The 24,125-nt window shown below is 35.8% G+C and overlaps 1 protein-coding gene across 2 annotated transcripts in view; it reads right to left on the bottom strand.

Moving 5' to 3' along the window:
* The window catches only part of UFL1 (UFM1 specific ligase 1), a gene marked incomplete at both ends in the record, with an annotated part of 32,957 nt that extends 10,641 nt beyond the window's left edge, over positions 1-22,316 (bottom strand). For both annotated transcript variants that reach the window (XM_080700279.1, XM_080700280.1), the window contains 11 exons: positions 755-875; positions 1,910-2,083; positions 3,390-3,565; positions 5,641-5,787; positions 7,435-7,493; positions 12,048-12,178; positions 17,875-17,989; positions 18,730-18,827; positions 19,660-19,688; positions 20,958-21,103; positions 22,240-22,316. In XM_080700279.1, coding sequence (XP_080556405.1) covers positions 755-875; positions 1,910-2,083; positions 3,390-3,565; positions 5,641-5,787; positions 7,435-7,493; positions 12,048-12,178; positions 17,875-17,989; positions 18,730-18,827; positions 19,660-19,688; positions 20,958-21,103; positions 22,240-22,316 — 1,273 coding nt within the window. The remainder of the gene's footprint in view (positions 1-754; positions 876-1,909; positions 2,084-3,389; positions 3,566-5,640; positions 5,788-7,434; positions 7,494-12,047; positions 12,179-17,874; positions 17,990-18,729; positions 18,828-19,659; positions 19,689-20,957; positions 21,104-22,239) is intronic.
* Positions 22,317-24,125: the final 1,809 nt, after the last annotated feature.

Genomic DNA, 24,125 nt, shown 5'->3' with positions numbered 1-24,125 from the left:
ATATAGCACTAATTACTGTTCCTAGGATTAAAAAGTATAGAAAATACATGTTACTTTTCAAATGCAAATTACTAGTATACCAGGGATACCTTGAATAATTTCCAGTGATTCTAAATTTTAGAAAATTAAAAAATAATGACTTCTTGGGAAATTCCATTCATTCAATATATATTTAGAGATCACTTTACATATACCAACTCTACTCTAGTTACTAGTTATAGCACTAAATCAGATGGACAAAGTTCCCAAACAGAACACATCACAGTGATAAAGTGAGGAAAGAAACTGAAAAGATAACGTGATAGAAAGAGGCTACGGCTATTATTCTGAGGGGTTAGAAAGACCAGAAAGTGACATTTAAAGTGGAGCTCTGAACAACAACTCAAACAGAACTAATAGTTCCTGAGGGGGCACTCTAGGTAAAGAGTAGATAGTGCAAAGGCCTTGAGGTGAAAATGAACCTGGCAAGTTTGACAATTTAAAAAAAAAAAGGTTACTGAGATGGAATATGAGTGTGAAAACAGGAGATGGGAACAGTTATAAAATTAAGTTAGGTTTTTTGGCAAAGAAAATATAAAATACATAATCACTTATATTTTTTTGTATAACTATTTTTAATTCATTAGTAAAATATATGGTTAATATAAGTAGTTAAAATTAAAGGTGAATCAATCAAATCAAAGGTAAAATGAACCTACAAAACTCACTAAAACAAAAAATATTCTTTGAATCTGCCTCATTAAAAATTTATTACCTGTTGCTTTCCTTCTGCGCTCATCTTTTTTATCCTTTTTATTTGTATTAACACTTTCTAAAATGGAGACTTGCTTCAGATCTTCTTCAGTGATTAAATGCACAGGATTATTTTTCATTTCCTAAAATATACAATTTTTGGTATACAAAAATATATATAACTTTCATGAAGCATTGAATAAAAGTTGTTTATACTCACATTTTAATTATTCTTGTTTCATTTTGTTGCTAAGGAGAAAATTATCACTCTGAGACTCTCTTTGCTAAAAATCAGTCTTGTCTCTTGTTCTTGGATCTATATATTACTAAATAATGAAAAACTCATGGATTGCTAAAGAGCTTAAAAGTATATAGCTAAACACAAATTGCTCATATATTTAATAGCCCTCCATGGATTTATTAACAACTAAGACAGAAGTCTTATTTTACCTGCTTGAAAGCAGGCTTTCTAAGGAAATGGTGCTATTGGGCTGGGAATATAGCTTAGTAGTAGAGCACTTGGTTTAGCATGTGCAAGGCCCTGAGTTCAATCTCCAGCACTGAAAAAAAAGAGAGATGGTGGTGTTGCTAATTAAAAATATCAATTTACTAATCATTAAGACAGACCTGGCATTAATTCTACTGCAAAATACTTTGATAGCAGCTGTACAAATGAATGATTGTTGTTTACTAACCAACTGGGTTAAACTAATGAAGCTCTCGCACTAGATTTAGTGTGCGTGTGTGTGTAGTATACATATTTTTATATATATCCACAGATATTGTTTTTATCTATTTTAATGGTTTGAAAATTGGACCAATATCCCTAAGTGACTTAACTGAAAAGGACCAGCCTATTTTTTATTCTTTATTTTGAAACATGGTCTCACTAAGTTGTGGAAGGCCTAAATAACTAAGGCTAGCTGTGAACCTGTGATCCTCCTGTCTCAGTGTCTCAAATACTGGGATTACAAACATGCACCACCATGCCCGGCCAAATATTCTAAGAGGAAGGGGGAAAAAATCTGAGAGATGAAATAAAAATGAATGATCCATTAAAAGAAAACAATATATGATTCAAAGTGTTCATATGGGGTAGACTGTTTATCCCATTTTTCAAAAGATGATTCTAATGTATAAATACTAAGATTAAGAGATGAAAGGAAATATGGCATACCTTTTCAGCTTTTTGGTGCATCAGTTCATTGAATAGCTCTGTACAGTCATTTATGAATTTTTCACTAACTACAACAGTGTCACTAAAGACTACAGCTTGTTTGCTGAATGCTCTCATCACCTGCTGAAGCAACATGGCCGCATCTTCAACTGACAAAGAGCTGGGTAGCAAAGGCTAGAATTAAAAACAAAATGAAGGTGAAGTGAAAATGCAGTATAATACAGAAATAGCATTTGTTTTCTATGTATTAAAATATATGTAAATGTATACATATGTAATTATGTTCTCCCATAGGTAATCTCATTAAGTCCAGTGCTTTCAGAACTGTATATATGCTGAGAACTTTCCAAATTACATTTCCGGTTTTCATCACCACTCTGAGCTCTGGAATCCTTTATCTTATTTCTACTTAGTTTGCCTACTTGTAAGCTTAATACATCTAAATTGTCCAAAAAAACGGTGAGACCTATTTGTCACACTTAGTCTTACAAATCCCAAATCCCTCAGTTACCTTCGAAAATGAGTTTCCTCTCAGCTTTTTCTACTATCTGAAACTATCATTTTGACTAACTCTTCCCAATGAAAGTACCCTCCAGAGACCAGAAACTTTTTTGACTACCACATCCCCAACAAATAGAATGATGCCTGGCAAAGAGAAAGTACTTAGTAAATTTTGTTGCATGAATAAACCCAAAACAAAACAAAACAAAACTTGGGAACTTTCATATTCAAAACAGGGAAGTTTTTGCTTTGTATAGAGGTTCTGAGCCTCGATTAGAAAACAATGGATTAGCTGGGCGTGGTGGCACAAGCTTGTAATCCCCAGGTGCTTGGAAGGCGGAGACAGGAGGATCTTGCAGGTTCAAAGCCAGCCAGCCATGCTGGCATAAAAGACCCTGTTTCCAAATTTAAAAAAGTATACAAATAGGTCTGGGAGTGTAGCCCGGAGGTAGAAGGGTTTCCAGGAACCCCAGTACCACCATCACCACCACCCCCCCCCCCGAAAAAAAGAAAACAATGGACTAGCCTCTTGTTTATCTACACTTAAGTTTTTGGCATCAGAAAGGGAAGGTCAACAATGAATAACAAAGTAAAACACTATCAGGGCCAAAGTAGCTTGTGTTAATATATTAGAAGAGATTAGCGGATAAGGAATAAACAAATGCTACACAAAGCCTGATGCCAGTATGGTGGTAAATGCTTGGATACGATGTGAAAAATCTCATCAATTTCTGTATCAGGATTTATGAGTATCATACTGTTTACTTGTTTTGAGACTTACAGATGTTTGGATGTTGACCATGTACATGCAAAAGGTCATTCTTCACTTCAAAAGTTAGAAAAACTTCAATTATAACACGACTGTTACTTCTAATACCAAGATTACCTTTATATATCCTGATTTCTTAAATGGCCATACACTAGTAATATAACTGGACATTGGTTTAAAGAAAAATTAAGAAAAAAAGATAAGACATACTGAAATATCAACCCAGGTTCCAGAGCTGATGGCTTCCTCTACGGATGCTTCCACCTGATCCACAATTCCTTGACCAACACAAGCTGCTTTCAAAAATAAGAGTTGTGTGGTCTTATACCTTTTCTTTATGTAGCTTACAGCATCTGGGATTCCAAGTCTGGACAAAGCATCAAATTCTAGAAATACATCACAAAATTGGATAACACTGTCAATCACTCACAATTCTTAGAGATCTCAAAAACAGTTAAGTTTTACCAACATCTAATCTTTATTGTAAATGTAGTATATTCTAATATTTTTGAGGAATGAAACATAGAGATGCATTGTTCATTATTCTCTGATTATCTCAGCTTCTCAAAAATGTTTCTTTATACTTTTATTGGTACATTATAGTCTCACATCATAATGTAGTTCATGGTGATAAGGGCATAAATGCACAGCACAGCAGGCTCTCTGCCTCCCTTCTTCCCCGTACAAGATATTAAGACAGGCATTGGTATTCTCACGTGTGTGTAGATGTCAATGGAAGTGTTTCCTTCATTAATCTCCCTCTTCCCTGGCCCGCATAATCCTCAGACCCCCCCCCTCCCCATTTCTCCTTCAGTATCTAAAGTCCCTCTTGTCTCCCAGGCTTATTCCCTAACTTCCACATACAAAAGAAAACATATGACCCTATACTTTCTGTGACTGGCTAATCTCACTTAACATAATGGTCTCCAGAACCATCCATTTTCCTGCAAATGACCTAATTTTGTTTTTTAATGCTGAGTAGAATTCTTTTTTTTTTTCTTTTTTGGTGGTACTGAGGATGGAACCTTCTACCTCCAGGCTACACTCCCAGACCTATATTTTTTTTTTATCATATTTTATTTGGAAACAGGGTCTCTTAAGCCAGCAAGCCTGGCTTTGAACCTGCGCAATCCTCCTGTCTCTGCGGGGATTACAAGCATGTGCCACCATGCCCGGCTATGCTGAGAATTCTATTGTGTATATATCCCATAATTTTGTAATCCATTCATTTGTTGATGACACCTAGGCTAATTCCATAATTTGTTTATTGTGAGTTATTCTGCTATAAACATGGACATATATGTATTACTATAATACTATGATTTCAGTCCCTTTGGAAATATACTCAGGAGTGGTATAGCTAGATCATATGGTGGATTTATTCCCAGTTTTCTGAGGAATATCTATGCTGATCTCCATAGCGGCTGTAATAATTTTCAGTCCCACCAAAGGTGTATAAGAATTCCTATTTCCCCACATCCTTGCCAGCATTTATGTTGTTTGACTTCTTAATGGTTGTCATTCTAATGCAAATCTAAAGGTACTTGTACAAAAATGAGTTCAAGTACTTCTCTAATACCAGCAGTGTTAGTTCCTCTCCAATTGAAAGGGCCAAGGGAGAACATGAGGACTACAGAACAATAAAAAAGGAAATGAGAATGAAGAAGGTAATGGTTTAAATAAAGAAACAAAACTGGAATTTATCTTACTTATTATAAAGAAATTGAATTTGTTTTTCAAACTATGTCATCAGACAACTTACAACAAAGTCTCCAATCTAATTTAAACTAGAAAAAGATTTAGCATAAAAAGATTTAAATTTGCAGGCATTATAGTTATTGAAGATCCCTAACTTCCTTCTCCAACTCCAATCCAAGTTTATCATACTTAGGAAAATAAGTTATAACAAAGTTTTAATCCAATTCTGTGGTTGATGAAACTCAAATGTATACCACAAGAAGTCAAGAAAACAGCAAAAGTATATGTTTAAACTTCATTACAGGTTTCTGAGAATGACTATTTTTTAATGACTGAAGTCAATTTACTTTGTCCAAATACAGTAGAATCTCAGAAACAGAATTTAGAATTAACTTTAATGTATCTGAAATTTTAGACAACTGATAAAAATAAACATAAAGTTGAGAGTCAATATAATATTCCTAAAATGAAGGTAAAAATTAGGAAATTCCATAAAATATAAGATTTAATTAGTTTTATAAATTAAAAACATACTATCTTAATATAACTAGAAGTTAGAAAAATCACTATCAACTTTTAGCTGTCTTATAATTAAGCTCAGTTCTAAGACCTACAGAAACATGCAATATAACTGTTTTACACGCAAAAGGAAAAAAGTATAATGTCAACAATAGAAAGTACACTTGGACTTCAGTACTAATACAAACACCTTTTAAGAATATTTTAGTATGAGAAAGGAACTGAAACAAACAAACATAGTTACCTAGATAGCCATTCTGTCTGAAGAAGGAATCCACCCAAGTACTCTGTGTCCTGGAGTAGATGTCAGGGATAAACACTGCTTTATCTTGTCTCCCACCAACCACAGTGCCTCGTAAGCGTCCACTATTAACAAGCTCTTCAAGAACAGCTTAAAATAAACCCATACAAACACAAATAAATCAGGGTGGATATACATCTTAAAAAGTAAAAATACTTTGTTATTTCTTATCCTTTTAAAAACCAATTTAAAGTTTAGAAATATATAATGAAGGTATACTTTAAATATAATTGTCCTTGAATTTGTCAGTAGATTATAAGACATGATTTTGTTTTTGTTTTTGTTTTAAAACAGGGTCTGGCTAGGTTGCTGAGAGTTTCACCAAGTTGCGGCTGCAATCCTTCTGCCTCAGCCTACCAAGTACTAGAATTCCAGGTGTGCACCACCATGTACAGGTCACATGATTCTTAATTTCGAGCAATTATGCAAAATTCATTATTACTTGAAGAACTTTACAATTTCACCAAATTTCAATGATAGATTCTAGACAGTTAAATTTTAAATTTGTCTTTAAAATTTTAGTTCTTTTGTGTGTGTGTGCTGCTAGGAATTGAACCCAGGGGCATTCTACCTCAGAGCTACACTCCCAGTCCTGTTTTTTATTCTCTATTTTTGAAACTGGGTCTCAAATAATTGCAGAGTGCTTCACTAAGTAGCTAACACTGGCTGCAAACCTATAATCCTCTTGTCTCAGCCTCCCAAGTACTGGAATTACAAATGTTTACCACCATGCCTGGCTTTAAATTTTTAAATTTAAAGTTCATATTCTGAAAAAATTCAGTGAATGAAAATTTTTAGTGCCATACTTGAATATCTTTTCCATTTTTAATTTTAATTTTTATATTTGTATAGGTATCTGGATTGAAAGATTAAGTCATTGCTTTTAAAAATTATTCTAGCAAAGCATTAAAAAACCCTCCAAAACTCATAAGAGCTTCACAAATATACAAATTAGACAAACTAATTATTTTAGAGATACTATATTGTTTGAATGCTACAAATACAATATTTTATGCTATGAATTCTGTAAAAATTTTGCTAGAGAAACCCCAATTGTTTTCATATTTAAAAATATAGTAAAAAAAGAAACATTTAAATTATTTTTAATCTTAAAAATTTAAATCTTTTATGTATGACTGCACATATACATATTTTTTATTTTATATATAAATTGTATTATTTTCATTCCACTCCTCTAGTAGCAGCCAATACTAAATGTCTGGTAGGTATACCAGAGAAAAGTATATGTGAAAACTGTTAAACAGAAACAATTTCAAACCACAAAATATTTTACTAATATTAAGTTGTAGGATTAAAGGAAGAGAAACATTAAAATTACAAGTTTTATATATATCAACAGTCTCTTCACGGGTGCTACACTTTGGATGATAATCAAAGTTCCATTTGTTAAAGGCTTAGTTCCCAGGGTAGAGAGATGAAAAGTGGTAGAGCCTGCAGGACACAGGGCCTAGTAGGAGGTCCTCAGGACAGGGAGGATATGCGCTGAGGGGACTGAGGGATCAAATCTGTTTTGCTCTGCCACAAACTCCCTGTTCATCATTATCCGGCACGCCACCAGAAGCCCAGAGCAACGAGTCTACTTGATCTTGGACTGGAATCTCCAAAACTATGTACCAAAATAAAGCTTTTATTTTTATGAGTAAATTATGTCAGACATTTTTTATGGTGATGAAAGTTACAAGCACCTAACTGACATATAATATAAACAAAACTCACAGTAAAGAAGCTGCTCCTGAAATCCATATTTTGAAATCAAGGAATTCACGGCTGTAGGCCTTTATGAAAGGTTAAAAGAAAGGAAACAGTCATTATACAATTACACATGCATTTAAAAAATAACTAGAAATAGAGTTTATGAAGAACACCAGTTAATTTAAATGAAAAGGGTAAAAACTATACCAAATTTTAAATCAGACTTAGGTTAGTGAATACAAAGAAATTCAATTTTTTCATTTCAGGATCAATTCTACTAAATTTTAGCCTCAGATTTTCACGATACTTGATTATTTCCCTTGTCCTTTATATATAGTCTCTTGATATCTATGGAGAATTGGTTCGAGGACTGCCCCCCCACCCACACTAAAATCCATGATTCTCAAGTCTTATATAAAAAGTATAGTATTTCCCTATAGCCTTTGCATATCTTCCTGTGTACCTTAGATAATCCTCAGTTTACTTGTAATACCTAATACAATGAAAATAATTTTATATTGTACTGGTTGAACAATAATGATGATAAAAAGCCTGTATAGGTTTAGTACAATTTTTAATATTTTTAATCTGTGGTTGATTGAATTTACAAATACAGAACCCATAGAAATGTAGGGCAGAATATATTTGTTTTCCTTCACTGTGTTTGGGAGGCTTTGTCTTCACTTGGGAGTATTCATGTGAATGTTGCATGACTCCATTTTTAGAGAAAAATTAAATCATATAGTACTTTAAGGTACTGAGAATGATATATTTCTAGATTAGGGTGAATAGAAGAGAGCCATCTAAAATAAAATGCTTTTTTTTTTTTTAAACTTACCAGTATTTTCTATAATGACTATGCATTTCTTCTTTTTGCGGGTTTGGGGTTGAAACCCAGGGGTATTTAACCTCCAAGCTACACCCCCTGCCCTATTTTTTATTCTTTATTTTTGAAGTAGGGCCTCACTAAGTTGCGGAGGGCCTCACTAAGTAGCTGAGGCTGTCCACGAACTGCGATCCTCCGGTCTCATCCTCCCAAATGCTGGGATTACAAGCGTGCGCCACCATGCCCAGGTATGCATTTTTTTTTATAAATTTCTTTAAGGAGGTATAAGTTACCTGTCATATAATCCACTCAATTTTAGGTATATATATTAATGGTCTTAATCTTAACAAATTTAGAGTTGTGTAACCATGACTATGATCCATTTCTAGAACATTTCTATCACCCAAAAAGTTCCTTGACAGTTGCACTTAATTCCTGGCCACCCCTACATGTAGGCAATTATATTTAACATTTTGTCTTTCAGTTGGGCATGGTGGTGCACGCCTATAATCCTAGTACTAGGGAGGCTGAGACAGAAGGATCACTGCCAGCCTCAGCTACTAGTGAGACCCTCCACAACTGAGTATGATCTTGTTTCAAAATACCGAATAAAAAATAGAGTTGGGGATGTATCTCAGAAGTAGAATGCCCCTGGGTTTAATACCAGCGCCATATACACACAAAAAAAAATTTGTCTTTATAGTTATTTAATGTGGATGCAATCAACAGGCAGTCTCTTGTTTCTGTCTTCTTTCATATAGCAGGATGTCTTTGAGGTAATCTACGATGAAGCATTGCAGCAGCAGTTGATTCTTTCTCATTGCAAATAGCATCCCATATATTTGTTTATATATTCATCAATTAATAGACATTAGGACTGTTTCCAGATTGGGGCTATTATGAATAATGCTTCTGTGAACATTTATGTTCCTATCTTTGTGTAGATATATTTTTATTTCTTTTCATAAGTATTCTATAACTATAACATATATATGGCCTTATATGTTATGTATATAACACATATCTATACATACTTTTTTAAGGGAGTTAGAAAGAAAAGGATCTAGAGACTTATGACTTTCTCATGTTTTATTTTATTTTACATCTACCTAAACACATCATTATAAAAAGTTGAGGTCTCTTAAAGGATTTTACTTTTTTGTGTGTGGTACAGGGGATTAAACCAGATGCATTCTATCTTCAAGTTACATTCCTAGCCTGATTGTTTTATTTCTTATTTGGACAGAAACAGGGTCTTGCTAGGTTGATGAGAGTCACACTACTTACTTAGGCTGTCCTTAAACCTGAGATCTTTCTGTCTCCAAAGTACTGGAATTACAGGTGTGTGCCACCACACCCAGCTCAGGATTTTACTTCTAAGTTTCTGGGTGTATAATTTATTGTGGGTATTAAATAAATGTTGTATTGAATTGCATAAACTTCCTAGTTTGTTTGTTTGATGAACCTTCAACTGAATTTATATTTCATTTTGTAATAGAATGTAGATACTTATATATCTCATTCTTCTCACTAATGTTTCCTGCTTTTCATTCTGAGTACCTATAATAATAAATATAAACCCTTTCAACATCAGAGATGTAGGTATTTTATTTGAAGTAAAACCAGAAAATTCAAGTGGGTCTTTTAAGAGGCCATTATAAAAATATGGTGTATTAAATAGAATTAACAGGAAGTAATACAGACTAGTGTCATATTTTTAGGCTCATGGCCTGTTTTTCTCTTGGGTTTTTAAAGTATCTCCATACAAAAACACTCGGGTTTTAAGTAGAAAAAAAATACATAATTGATACTGACGCACTCACTATACTACTATTAATAAAAAAAAAAGACCAGTATATTTGGTAATAGAAAAAATATATTTTTAATTTTTACTTTTTGAATAAGTAATAAATATACAGGGCACAACAAAATTGAATTCCCCTCCAATCCTGTCAACCTGATATGGGTTGTCAGAGCCCATAAAGGATAAAGAGTATATCCACAATGGGAAGGAAGCTGCAGCAACTATGGGAAATCATAAATGGGATCACAAGACCAGATGGTAGCATGTGTCAATGTTAATTTTGTGATTTGGATGATTGTATTATAGTAATATAGGTTAATGCTCCTTTTTATGGATAATACAGACTAAAGTGTTTTTGGTAATAGAACAACATTTCAGCAATTTCTTATATGTGTCAAAAAGTTTGCTGGCAACTTATAAGTTTCAGATTATTTAATAAAAAAAGAAAAAAAAACATTTCATTAGATTTTAAGTTTTCCCTCCTATCCTTCTAGTGTCTTATATGTCTGGTACACTGTAGTTTGTGTTAAAAGAATGCTTGCTGGTCTGTTAAATCACACACACACACACACACACACACACACACACACACACACACACACATACACACCAGTATAGCTGTAATGTAAAACAGGTCTAGAGTTAAATGAATTGAAGGTAAATGCTACTACAAAGCCAAGTAGAATAAGGATAGAAAATAGATTTAATATGTATATTTTTTGTTTTGTTTTGTTTTTGCAGTACTAGGGATTGAATCCAGTGATGCTCTAATATTCAACTACATCCCTAACCTCATCCATTCATTCATTCATTCATTCATTCATTTTTATTTCGAGGCAGGGTCTTGCTGAGTTGCCCTGGCTGCCCTAAAACTTGTGATCTTCTTGCCTCAGCCTCCTGAGTAGCTGGGATAACAGAACTGTGCCACTCTATCTGTCTTAGACTAAATGATATTGACATCATTGCTATGTAAGTGGTAGAAGCCAGATGGGTCAGTTGAGAAGTGAAAGAAGGTAAGAAACTATGACAGTGAATGTAAACATCAATCTCAAGAAGGTTCACTTTAAGGAAAGGAACAGACAGGATGGCAAATGTAATAGAACACAGGGTTCAGACATTTTGTCTTATTAAAATAGAAAAAAAAATTGGACATTTTAAGTGCTGGCAGGACACAAAGCCACTGATATGAAGTTGATGTCACAGAAGAGATAATTGAGAATGTAAGTTTTCTGAATTCTATTATGCAGAAATTTGTCTCCATAGATCTAAACATTTCAGGACTTATTTTAGAAAAGTTGGTAATTTTGAAAGCTTAAAACTGTATTCAATTTACTATAGGTTGTTAACTTAGTAAAAAGGGCACTAAAATCATCAAACTGCATCTGAGGACCAACAAAATGAGGTGGCTGACTTACCACATGGTTACTATACAACAGAACATTGAACTCAAATTCTTCTGACTTTATTAACTGCACAGTCTTTCTCTGATTCTAAAAGTGGCATTTATTGCCAGGCATGGTGGCGCATGCTTGTAATTTCAGCACCTGGGAGGCTGAGACAGGAGGATCATGATTCAAGGCCACGCTCAGCTATTTAGTGAGGCTCTTTGCAGTTCAGTGAGACTCTGTTTCAAAATAAAGAATAAAAAATAGGGCTGGGGTGTAATTCAGAGGTAGAATGCCCCTGGGTTCCATTCCCAATACTGGGAAAAAAAAAAAGTGGCATTTACCAATTTGGGCAAAAGTTTTAAACTGCATTCTATAGAAATGATCTGGAGTCATGAGGATGGCGAAGAAAGGGAGGGGAAGGAGATGTGGGTCCCAGAGGCTGTGTTCAGAGAGTATGGTATTCCCACTAGTTTTCAAAGAAGCTCCCTACATATCTGTTTAATATAGTAGGATCCTCAATGAGATTTTGTTTATGAAAAAAAAAAAGTCAGTGGCCAGGGGAAAAATGCAAACCATATCAAAGAAACATACAAATCCATCTACTTTAAAACATGCTTACCGAGTAATAGCACTGAATAATCCACGGATGCGTGCTTTATGTCGAGCTACAAAAGCTTCAGTGAAAATGACCCCTCTGTTATCAAGATCAATACGTCCATTGATAATTCTACCTAATCGCTGAGTTAGTGCCTAAGGGGTAAAGAAATATACTTTTATTGAAATTTTTATTTGAAAGAATTACATAAATGCTTTTGTGTACTCATTTTCAATTCATGCTGCATGCTGAAAATTTTCCTTTTTTTATGTGGTACTGGGGATTGAACCCATAGGTATTCTAGCTCTGAGCTACACCCCCATACCTATTTTATTTTTATTTTGAAACAAGGTCTTACTAGGTTGATGAGTCTCACTACTTGCTGAGGCTGCCCTCAAGTTGTGGTCCTTTTGCAGCCTCCCAAGTACTGGGATTACAAGCCTGCACCACCATGCCCACCTCATGACTAAAAATTTCAATAAGCATAAACCACAAGATATATAACTAAAATGAATGTTCAAGATCTAGGAAACATCATTATCTCATGGCAGAGCCAAAAAAAAAAGAGCCAAACTGCTTACATAATAAAGGGCTTGGTTATTGTATCAGCCCTTAATAATAAGGTCTATTTGTTTTTTTCCAATTTTTTATACTTTTAATGGTGCACTGTAATTATATTTCACAGTGAGATTCAAAGTGACAAATATACATGTACACATAATTTGGTGTATCTCCCTCTGTATGCCACCCTGCTTCCTCTTCCAGCATCCCCATATAAGTTAGTGAAATTGGCAGTGACTCCTTCATGTACAAGAATAACCTTATTTGAACTGTTCCTTCCTTAGTCCTCATTGCTCTGCTCCCTAGCTCCCTCTCCCTATCCCCTTCCATTTTCTACTTTCTATATAAAAAGAGCCAAGACATCTACATGAGTATCAGAGAAGACCTTATCTGGAGCTTAAAACATTAACAGAGAGGAATAAATATTATTCCAAGATTCAATAATTTATGGATACCTAAGGCCTGAAAAATGATCTTCTCTGATATGAACATTAACAAGTGATTTCTGTTCAGAAGATTTAGCCTGGAAGATGATCTAGTTTCTTAATAACCTACTTTAAAACTTGATTAAGTAGTTTTCTGCCAAGGGTCAGATACATATAAAATAAGCCTGAACATATTTCACATCCCCAAACAAGTTAAATCTACTTAAGTCAGCTTGGTTGATACTTTCATGGTATAGAAAAATGTTTTTAAGAAACTTAACAAGCTTTTAGAATACAGTTTGTGATATTCAGAAAAATCATAACTAAAAATATTAAGAAACCATATATTTCTAAAAAGTATTTGAAAGCAGTTTTATAAGAAATAATTTGGAGCCTGATATTTTAAAAATACCTTTTAAAATAGTGTTTAATTTTCTGTTATTAACATATGCTTAGGTAAATTAGAACTTAGGCTCCAGAAATGCATGCAAAACAAATCTATAAATAGAATTTTAAATGCAATTTGGGAAGCTCATTCTCTTAATATGGTTGAGTAAGTCTGTTTGTATTACAAAATAATCTCACGTAATTATGGTTCAGTAATTTCTGCAAGTAGAGTTGTCTTAAAGTTATATATACCTAGCCGGGCGTGGTGGTGCACGCTTGTAATCCCAGCATTAGGGAGGCTGAGACCTGGAGGATCATGGTTCGAGGACAGCCTCAGCTACTTAGTGAGGCCCTCTGCAACTCAGTGAGACCTGGTTTCAAAATGAAGAATAAGAAATAGGACAGGGGGTGTAGCTCGGAGGTCAAATGCCCCTGGGTTCCATCCCCAGACCCGCAAAAAAAAAAAAGTTATATATACCTAAATTGAAATTTGGTTTTTCCCATGTTTCAGTAAATACAAAACTAACATGTCACTAGATAGATATACATTATTGAGGCCTATGAAAAATATATTATTATAATTCCTACTTTAGAGATATGCTTGAAACACAAATGGCAATATAAAGTAGCATACACAGGACCCAAATCAAGCTCTGCTTAATGCCGGAGCCTGTGTGCTTTCTATTTTTTTCTCTTTTTTATTGGTGCACTGTAATCATACATTTTGACACAGTTCAGGGTGATAGGGGCATACCTGAATAAAGCACTTGTTGAGCCCTCCTCCAATCCTACCTCACTCTCTCCACCTTCCTTTGCTGATCACAGTGATTGGCTTTGATGAGTTGAGTGCTTCCCTGTTCAAGTCTTCCTCCCCCTTCCAATCTCCTCCAGTTAGGTCCCCTCCTTCACTCCACTAAGGTTTCTCCAATGTCCCAATTTCTCCCTAGCTTCCACATATGAGGGAGAATATCCAACTCTTCATTTTTTATGACTGACTAATCTCACTTAGGATAATATTCTCCAGTTCCATCCATTTCCCTCAAATGGATTTTGTTCTTTATGGCTAAATAGAATTTGATTGTGTATATAGCCCATAATTTTGTAATCTATTCATCTGTTGATGGACATCTTGGCTGGTTCCATAGTTTGGTGATTATGAATTGTGTAGCTATAAACACATGTGCATGCAATTCTTTTGGGTAGATATCTGGGTGTGGTATAGCTAGATCATATGGTAGGTTCATTCTCATTCTTCTATGTCCCAAAGTGTTGTAATAATTTGCAATCAGAACCAATAAAGTATGAGAGTTTCTACTTCTCCATATCCTCGCCAGCATTTATTGTTTGTGTTTTTAATCACTGCTATTCTAATTGGGGTTAGGTAAAATCTCCAGGTAGTTTTGATTTACACCTCTCTGATTGCTAATGATGTTGAACATTTTTTCATATATTTATTGGCCATTTGTATTTCTTCATTTGTAAAGTGTCTACTTAGGTCACCTGCCCATTTTTTGTTTGGGTTTTTATACTTTTAATTTTTGTGGTGAATTTCTTGCATACTTTGTATATTCTAGATACTAGTCCTCTATCAGAGAAGTGGCTGGCAAAGATCTTCTCCCATTCTGTCAGCTCTGGTTTCCCAGCACAATTTTACAAAACCTTTATAGGAGACCAAATGCTAATACCTCAGTCGGTTCCATAAAATATAAAGAGATGGGACTCCCCCAAACACATTTATGAAGCATCATATTAATACCCAAAATGAATATTAAGGCAGCTCAAGAAAAGAAAACTACAGACCAATACCCTTAATTAACTTAGATGCTAAGCTTTTAAACAAAGCCCTAGGAATGCGCATTCAAAACCACATCAAGAAAATTAAATACCATTACCAAGTCAGGTTCGTCCCAGGGATGTAAGGCTGGTTCAACATAGAAAATACAATCCATGTAATTCACCACATAAACAGAACTAAGGGCAAAAATCATGTGATCATTTCAATGATGCTGAAAAAACATTCAACAAAACCCAACACCCATTCATGCTAAAAACACTGCAGAGAATAGGAATAGAAGGAAGTTACCTCAACATCATAAATGCAATATACAGCTGGGTGTGGTGGTACACGTTTGTAATCCCCCCGCTTGGGAGGCTGAGACAGGAGGATTGCACAGGTTCAAAGCCAGCCTCAGCTACTTAAGTGAGGCTCTCAGCAACTTAGTGAGACCCTGTTTCAAAATAAAATATAAAATAGGTCGAGGGTATAGCCTGGAAGTAGAGGCCCCTGGGTTCCATTCCCAAGACCACTAAATAAATAAATAAATAAATAAATAAATAAATAAATAAATAAATAAATGCAATATACAATAAACTCATAGTCAACATCATAGTGAACCGGGGAAAACTATGAGAAATCTCCTTAAAATCAGGAAGAAAAGGATGCCCACTATCATCACTCCTTTTCAATATAGTACTTGAGATTCTAGCCATATCAGTAAGAGAAGGAAATCAGAGGAATACAAATTGGCAGAGAAGAACTGAAACTATCTCTATTTGCAGATGCAGATGATCTTTTAGAAGACCCAATAAACTTAACCAAAAGGCTTTTAGAACTGATTGACAAATTCAGCCAAGTGGCTGGATACAAAATCAATCTAAAAACATCAGAAACTCTTCTATATGCCAACCATAAATCCACTGAAAAAGAAATCCAGAAAACATTTCCACTCATAACTTCAAAAACAATAAAATGCTTAGGAATAAACCTAACCAAGGAGGTAAAAGACACTAAGCTTAGGCGCTGTTATGAAAATTATAAAACATTAAAGAAAGAAACTGAAGATCTTAGAAGGTAGAAGGATCTCCCATGCTCTTGGATAGGCAGAACAAATATTATCAAAATGACCATCCTTCCAAAACTGATCTACAGATTCAATGCAATTCCCAATAAAATACCATGCTCATTCTTCACAGAACTAGTAAAACTAGTCCTTGAATTCATTTGGAACAACAAAAAACCCAGAATAGGCAAAACAGGCTAAAGACCTAGAAATTAGATCAGACTTTGCAGTTACTTGAAGAGGACACAGATCCAATAATCCAATGTATAGGAAGACATATAAACTTCCTCAACAAGATCCCATAGACACAGAAATTAAAACAAGGATTAATAGGTGGGATTATATTAAACTGAAGAGCTTCTGTGCAGCAAAGGAAACTAACAAGAACCTCAAGAGAGAGCCTACAGAATGGGAGAAGATTTTTGCCTGTGTGCTTTCTACTCTATTAAATAGATTTCCTTGATTCTAAATGTCAAACTACATAAATGACAAATGGCAACAGGGAAATAGCCTTTGTTTTCAGGTAGCACTGCTATTACACCACAAATCAAAACACTTGACTCGATTTATAACACACGTATCTACAGTTAAGAGAATATGTGAGATTCATTGGTTCTTAGCATAGTGGCAGTTTAAAAGAGGAATATAGATGACATGAAGAGAATGGCACCACTACTGACAGTTTAGACAAGAAAATCCTTTGATGAATAGTCTGTCTTGTGCAAGGTAGGATGTTTAGTAGAATGCCTTCCTTACCCATAGCTGCCAGTAATACTTCCTCTAAATTAAAATCTCTGATAGTTATTTCTTAAATTATAACTAGGCAATACAAACTTTTATTTAGCCATATGGAAGAACAAAATTATGTCACTGGAAAATTGATGGAACTAGAGAATACTATGCTAAGTGAGATCAGCCAGTATCACAACATGTTTTTTTTTTTCCCCTCATATTTAGAATCTAGAGAGAAAAAGGAAATAAATGGAACTTTAGTTACATGAGAAAGACCAGTAGAATAGTGGAAGGGGATTAAAAAGGAAAGTAGAAAGGTAAAAAAAAAAGCTGAAGGAAGAAGAAAAGAATTAAAATAATGCTATATCCATATATGAAGATATAACTACCAATCTCCCTAATGTGTATGGAAAGGGAAGAGAGGGGAGCCTGGTATGATTCGAGGGGAAATACATAAGTGATGTGTGCATATATGTTTGTATCATTTTGACTCTCACAATGTATAATTACAATGCACCAATAAAAACTTAAAAAAGAAAAATCTGTATTGATCTTGATTAAAGTTTCTATATATGTGATAAAAGAAGTATGAAGTATTAAAAAAAAATCCATGCATCCATTGTATAATTGATAATGTATCAAGACACTCCTGGAGCATAGTCTACTAGTTGTGTTTAAGGTGTCATGTGGTTCAGGAAGATTGTAATCATCTTAAAGTCTCTTCAGAGCCATCAATATATAGGGATTATCCCAAAACTATATTGCTACATGTATTAAGGCATACACTTGCAATAAATAAAATGATGGTAAGAACGGCTAGTGATTCTCCTCTCAAAAAATTTCTTGGTTTAAAATTATTTGCTAAAAAGACACATAACATTATTAAAAGAAAAAAAAAAGAAGTACCTGCGTCAGAAAGTTTCCAGGGAGGTCATAGGTTTTACACAATTCTGATATGGTCACCTGACCACTTTCTTGCAATTTATCATTTACCTCTTCTGCTAACCGATCCAAATAGTTCCTAATATTGGGGTGGGGGTTGAGAAAAAGTAATGGAAAAAATTAGGAATAATGTTTTTCTCTATATTCTCTTGTGTTTTCTTATGTTTAATTTCTATTGGAATAAAGCATGTCCCAAAAGTAATGAACAGGATACAGGCAGATAAGCATTCACTACTTATATTCTAAAGCTTATTTTTTCTCATCAATGTAACTACATGCAAGGTTAATCATATGATAAATTTGGGGATTTTTTTTTTCTAATAGTGGAAACTCTGCAGTCATTCAGCATTAAAATTTTTGGAACAATTTGCTTTCATAGTTAAGATCATACTGAAAATACTGTAAAAGTTATGTTCTGTATTGCTTTAATAGGAAAACAAGTATGTAATATTTGCAAGTATGAATTCCACATGATTAAGCATTTATTTTTTTTATTTTTTATTTTTTTTGGTGGTACTGGGGTTCCTGGAAACCCTTCTACCTTCGGGCTACACTCCCAGACCTACTTTTTATACTTTTTTATTTGGAAACAGGGTCTCTTAAGCCTTCGAACCTGCGTGATCCTCCTGTCTCTATCTCCCAAGAGTGGGGATTACAAGCGTGCGCCACCATGCCCCGCAAGCATTTAATTTTTAAGTGAAATGATTCTTACAATGAAAATTAGCCCTATAAGAGCTATAAACAAAATGCCTAATTGCCTATAATTGGTCTGGATTTAAACACTATAAAAAAGAACGAACTCCTAAATACTGTACTTACTCATCTATCAGTTGCCCCAACACTAGCTGGACATGCTTTTCTGATTTAATAATATCACCAATTCTATTTTCAATATGAGTCAGGTCCACATTAATCGCCTGGAAAATATGTAGAAATTCTATTAATGATTAGTATTACTGATTCTTAAGTTTAAAATTATACATTTGTAATCACATTAAGAAATGACTTATTTTTAAATTTTTTAAATTAACTGAAATACTCTTAAAAGAGTCAAATAAAAAATAAGAAATTGTTTACTTTCAGCTCTGAAGAATTCCACTTTAACTTGCTAAGGAATTTTATACTAGTAAACCACCTTTTCACATAATAGAAATCATTTCACACCATATTTCCTGGTGTACTCCATGTGTATTTATATTTTTAGAAAATACTTTCAACTTTTTACTAATTCTCTATTACCTCTATACACTAAAAATACATAACACAAATGCTAGTGATTTTTCTTTTGAATTATGTAAGCTCTACAATTATACAACATCATAACAATTGAATTCATTGGGCAAAGAATAAGTAAGTCAAGCAAGAGAGAACTTATTAAGCGTGGTGGTGCACGCTTGTAATCGCTTGTAATCTCAGTACTTGAGAGGCTGAGACAGGAGGATGCAGGTTCTTGGCCAGCCTCAGCTATTTAATGAGGCCCTCTGCAACTTAGTGAGGCCATTTCAAAATAAAGAATAAAAATATCTGGCTGAGGGTGTAGCTTGGCAGTAGAATACCTGAGTTCAATCCCAGCACCACAAAAAAAAAAAAATTATTAAAATGATTTTAATCAGTGAAGGTTATGTAACCATTCCTTCATAAACATATAAAAATGATACCAGTATAGTCAATGCTTTTAAGAGTACTGGATAAATTTATCACATTAAAAAATAGGAATATAAACAAACATTTTATAAATTGAAGCTTTACCTGTTGTAGATCAACAATGTTTACTCGACCTTTAAAGAAAAGATATTCACTTATTTCAAATTACAGCTAAGTACAAACCAGCTCAAAAGTGCAAATTTTAACAGATTTGTGTTGAACAAATTCCTTCTATAAAGAACACAGAGTCACAATAATTGTCTTCAAATGTAAGCCATTTGTTGAGTAAGTCTTCATGACATAAGCCTAAGAGTTTGTTTAAAAGTTGATTTTATCACAGGAGACCAGTCATGAACATCAACTGATACACAAGTTGGAGTTGGCTAGTCCTATGGGGGGATATTCAACTCAACTCAGAATTTATCTACTGTGACCAAAGAGATACTGATAACTAAATGAATGTGATTTTTTTCCCAATTATATGAAACTGAAAGGTAGGTTTCTATCTACGGGCAAAAGAAAATCTGTTAAATGATTCAAATTGCAGCTTATGTTTTATTACAGATAATTGGGAAGATAAATCAAGCACCAAGGTTATACTCTGATACCATTTATTAAAAGAGTTACTTTCATAGTTGCTTCTATTTTAATCAAATTATGTTCAATTTGCTCAGCAGTTTGTTCAAATTAAAAAAAAACAAACAAAACTGTTTGTGTATATGTGCTTCTTGCTGTAATAGTATTTCACATATTGTGATGGTTTAACACTATATTGTGCTGAGTTACTTAATTTGTATTATTTACAAGGCAAATGTTTTAAAAAGTAGGCATGGCTGGGCGTGGTGGCCCATGCTTGTAATCCCACGCTTGGGAGGCAGAGACAGGAGGATCAGGCAGGTTCATAGCCAGCCTCGCTAGCTTAGGAGACCCTGTTTCCAAATAAAAAATATATATAAAAATAGGTCTGGGAGTGTAGCCTGGAGGTAGGGTTTCCAGGCACCCCAGTACCACCAAAATAAAATTAAATTAAAAGTAGGCATGGTAACATAGCCTAGATTTTTGATAATCTAGTCTTTTAAAATCTGTATTACTCCTTCACAATTAATGCCCAATAATTAGCAACTAAGAATCCAACCCTGGATCAGATAATAAATTAATGAATTGTGAAAAGAATTAATTAACATATAGTACAAACAACTCATAATAATATTCTATTTTAAAAAGGTATCACTTGAGTTCATTTAAATTATATAAACATGTTTGCATGAACCTAGTAAAAATATTAAATCTGATTACCAAGTTAACAACTAAGATGGGGGTCTTATAATTTCTAATTTAGTGCTTTGCACTAAATGACTTTTTCTTCCAAAAGGCCAGAGGGGGGAAAAAAACAACCTACTTACCACCTCGGACATGCAGCTCATCTCTCATTTCTTTACTAATTTGGGCTGGAGTAATATATTCCTTTCCATCAAGTGTGTGAACTACCTCCAGCTGTTTCTGAGCAATCAATTTATTCACAATCTCAATGCAGTTCCGCTCGGACAACCTGAGGAAAAGAAGTGTTGAGAGCGAACTGGACACACTGGTGCTCAATAAAATTAACAAAATGCTTGAAAACAAGCTTCCAAAAACTTCGGGTAAAGAGTCACTAACTTTTACATCACAAAAATTTTCTTTCACTAGTGTAACAATAGCAATTCGATTACTTTAAAAAAAAATCTCTTGAGGGTAAGCAAATTTACATACACTCAAATCATTGACTTGATTGATACACATCATTTTACTACAGATTTCAAATGTGCCTTTAGGGCTGCTAAATAGAAAACTGAGGACATGTAATTAGGATAGGGAAAATCCTGCTCTACTTGTACTTCAATTTCCAGTTTAGCCCAAGTCTTCCTTTAAGGAAGTGCATACTGGCCTCACACACACTAGGTCTGCAGACAGATGGGCTCTGGCTTAGTAAAGCTGTAACTTTGTTGGTTACCTCCGCAGTGACTGCGCCCTAGTTTTGTGTGTGTGTACTTGTAGCTCTCGGTGCCACAAAAGGACTACTACTGTCTTTGGGATCCGAAGGATTAAAACGTCACATGTAATTAACAATGAACTGAGGGAAAGGATTATATACACCAGCACTGTATCTATGCGTTGTAATTCTGAAAGGGAGAGTCAGGGTGCTCTGGTCATATCCCCCAAAGATTCGTGGGTATGAAGAAAATGTGAGTGGCCCGGAGTCCCTAAAAGTGACAGATGGCATCACGGGTTTGGCCTAGATCTGTTATGGCAGACAGATGAGAGGCAAAATCTTAAAGGACCAACATGCTGTTTGCAAAGTACTCTACTCGGTAGCCTCTCCGGCTCACCCTGGGTCGGGACGTGGACAACAGAGGAGGAGGGCAGGCGACCGGGTGCGGGTGGGCGACGGCGGAGGACACTTATGGACGGGGCTCGCCAGCGCCCCGCTGCAGAGGGGATGGGGGGCTCCAGGGCTTCGCAGCCCGCCGCGGGCTTCCCCTCGAGACCCGGCCTCGGGGCTGCGACCCAGGCTCGGGGAGAAGAGAAAAGGCGAGAGCTTTGACGGGGGAGCAGAAAGTCCGGGGCCGGGATCTGAGCGCTGGGTTCCGGGCGTGTCCACCCGGGGCCTAGCCTGGGCCCACAAAGGAGACAGGGAGGGTCCAGCACCTCTGCGTGGCCTCGGCGAACTGCGCCCGCTGGAAGTCAGCCGCCAACCGCCTGATCTCTTCCCAGGCGTCCGCCATCGCGGCCTGACTCGCCGAGACGCGGAGGAAACGCAGACACGTCAGCGCAGAGGCTACGGGAGGCGAGACGGCGCGACGCGACGGGCCGCGCGGAGGGACAAGAGACCCCGCCCCGACGTCGCGCGAACGCCGGCCAGCCGAGGCCCCGCCCACCGCCCCGGGCGGCGCCCGGCCAGGCGCAAGGGAGGGCGGGGACCGACCGCGGGCCAGGCCGCGGGGGCTGGGGGATGTGGAAGGGATGGCGGAGAAAGACTGAGTTAGTAACGTATTGTTTCAAGATTCTTGCATTCTTTCTAATATTTCTGCCGAGTGATAAGTTAATCACTTTTCTATCTTCTTTTTTTTTTTTTTTTTTGGAAGGAGGGGCAGAAGGCGAAGGGCCAGTGCCTGCAATTAGCATCCTCTCTTTCTCTGGCTGTTGTCAACCTTGAGCAGTCCAGTTTACAAAGAGAGTCCAGTTGATTTTTACATGAGCCCAAACCGAAGACAAGAAGGGCAAGGGCACTCTATTGAAGAGAATCCCTTTGTTGTGTCTGCACAAAATGAATAAGCTTGGGTGTCATAAATGTTGACAGATTACTTTTATGTATTCTAGAGCTTTTCTTCTCTTGCAGAGATTAGCTCTCTCAAGTAATGAAGCAATGCAAACGTAGGCGTACATGGTTAGGACCTCCCCTTCCCTCGTGATCACTGTACCTCAGGATCAGTAAAGAGCAGATATTTATTCTGGGGTACCTTTCTCTTGTCATTTTACTTTTATACTTCCCGCTTTTATGTGCTTTTATTGTTTTTATACTGGGGATTCAACCCCAGGGGTATTTTTGAAACAGGGTCTCACTAAGTTGCTGAGGCTGGCCTCAAAACTGCAACTCTCCTGTCTCAGCATCCCAAATACTGGAATTACAGGTATGCTCAGCTATACCTCACTCTATACATTAAACGACATTGACATTATCCTTTTAAATCAGAATCAGAGTTGGTAACGGGGAGTTACATTAACTCCTTTCTCATCTAAGTGTATAATTTGTATAATTCACACCCAATGCCACAAATGTATGTGTTTATTAAAGTTACCAGCTTTACTAAAACATGTAGAAATCATCCTAAAATCCCATCACTAAGTACTGTACAAAATAAGGCACTGCCTGGCAATCTGGATCATGGACAAAGAGGGGGAACTGGAAGTCACAGGTATCTTGGGGTATGGTTCCAAGGACACGAAACTTTAGAACAAGCAGAAATACTTATTCATAAAACAAATGTTGATTTTTCTGGTAGATGTTCTATGAAGTAAACTGGTGGATAAGGCAGACATGGTCTTGCTGTAACAAATCCTCGTCAAATGAAATGGATTTTTTAAAAATAAAGTAATTTTTTTTTTTTTTTTTGCGGTACTGGGGATGGAACCCAGGGACATCCTACCTCCGAGATACACTCGCCAGCCCTATTTTTAAATCATTTTATTTTTGAAACAGGGTCTCGCTGAGTTGCGAAGGGCACTACTAAGTAGCTGAGGCTGTCGGCTAACAGAGATCCTCGGGTCTTGGCCTCCCGACTGTGCGCCATGATATTGAAAGTGTTGTATAATACTGTGTGACCCTTAGGTATCCACACTTCTTGCCTACCACAAGAGACTCCCACAGTCAGCTAGGAGTCCTGTTTCCAGCCACATCACCTCCTGCTGCAGGTCACGTGTGAAACAGTTTGTGAGTCTAAGACGCAAAGCCTGTTGAGTACTGCGTGCCTTTCCAGGAATGCCCATCCACTTTGCTCCTCTTTTCCTCCGTGTTATTGTCTAGCATATTCTCC

Source organism: Muscardinus avellanarius, assembly GCF_963383645.1.
Source record: "Muscardinus avellanarius genome assembly, chromosome: 8".
Lineage (NCBI taxonomy): Eukaryota > Metazoa > Chordata > Mammalia > Rodentia > Gliridae > Muscardinus > Muscardinus avellanarius.
This window is presented reverse-complemented; position numbering and strand designations above follow the sequence as displayed.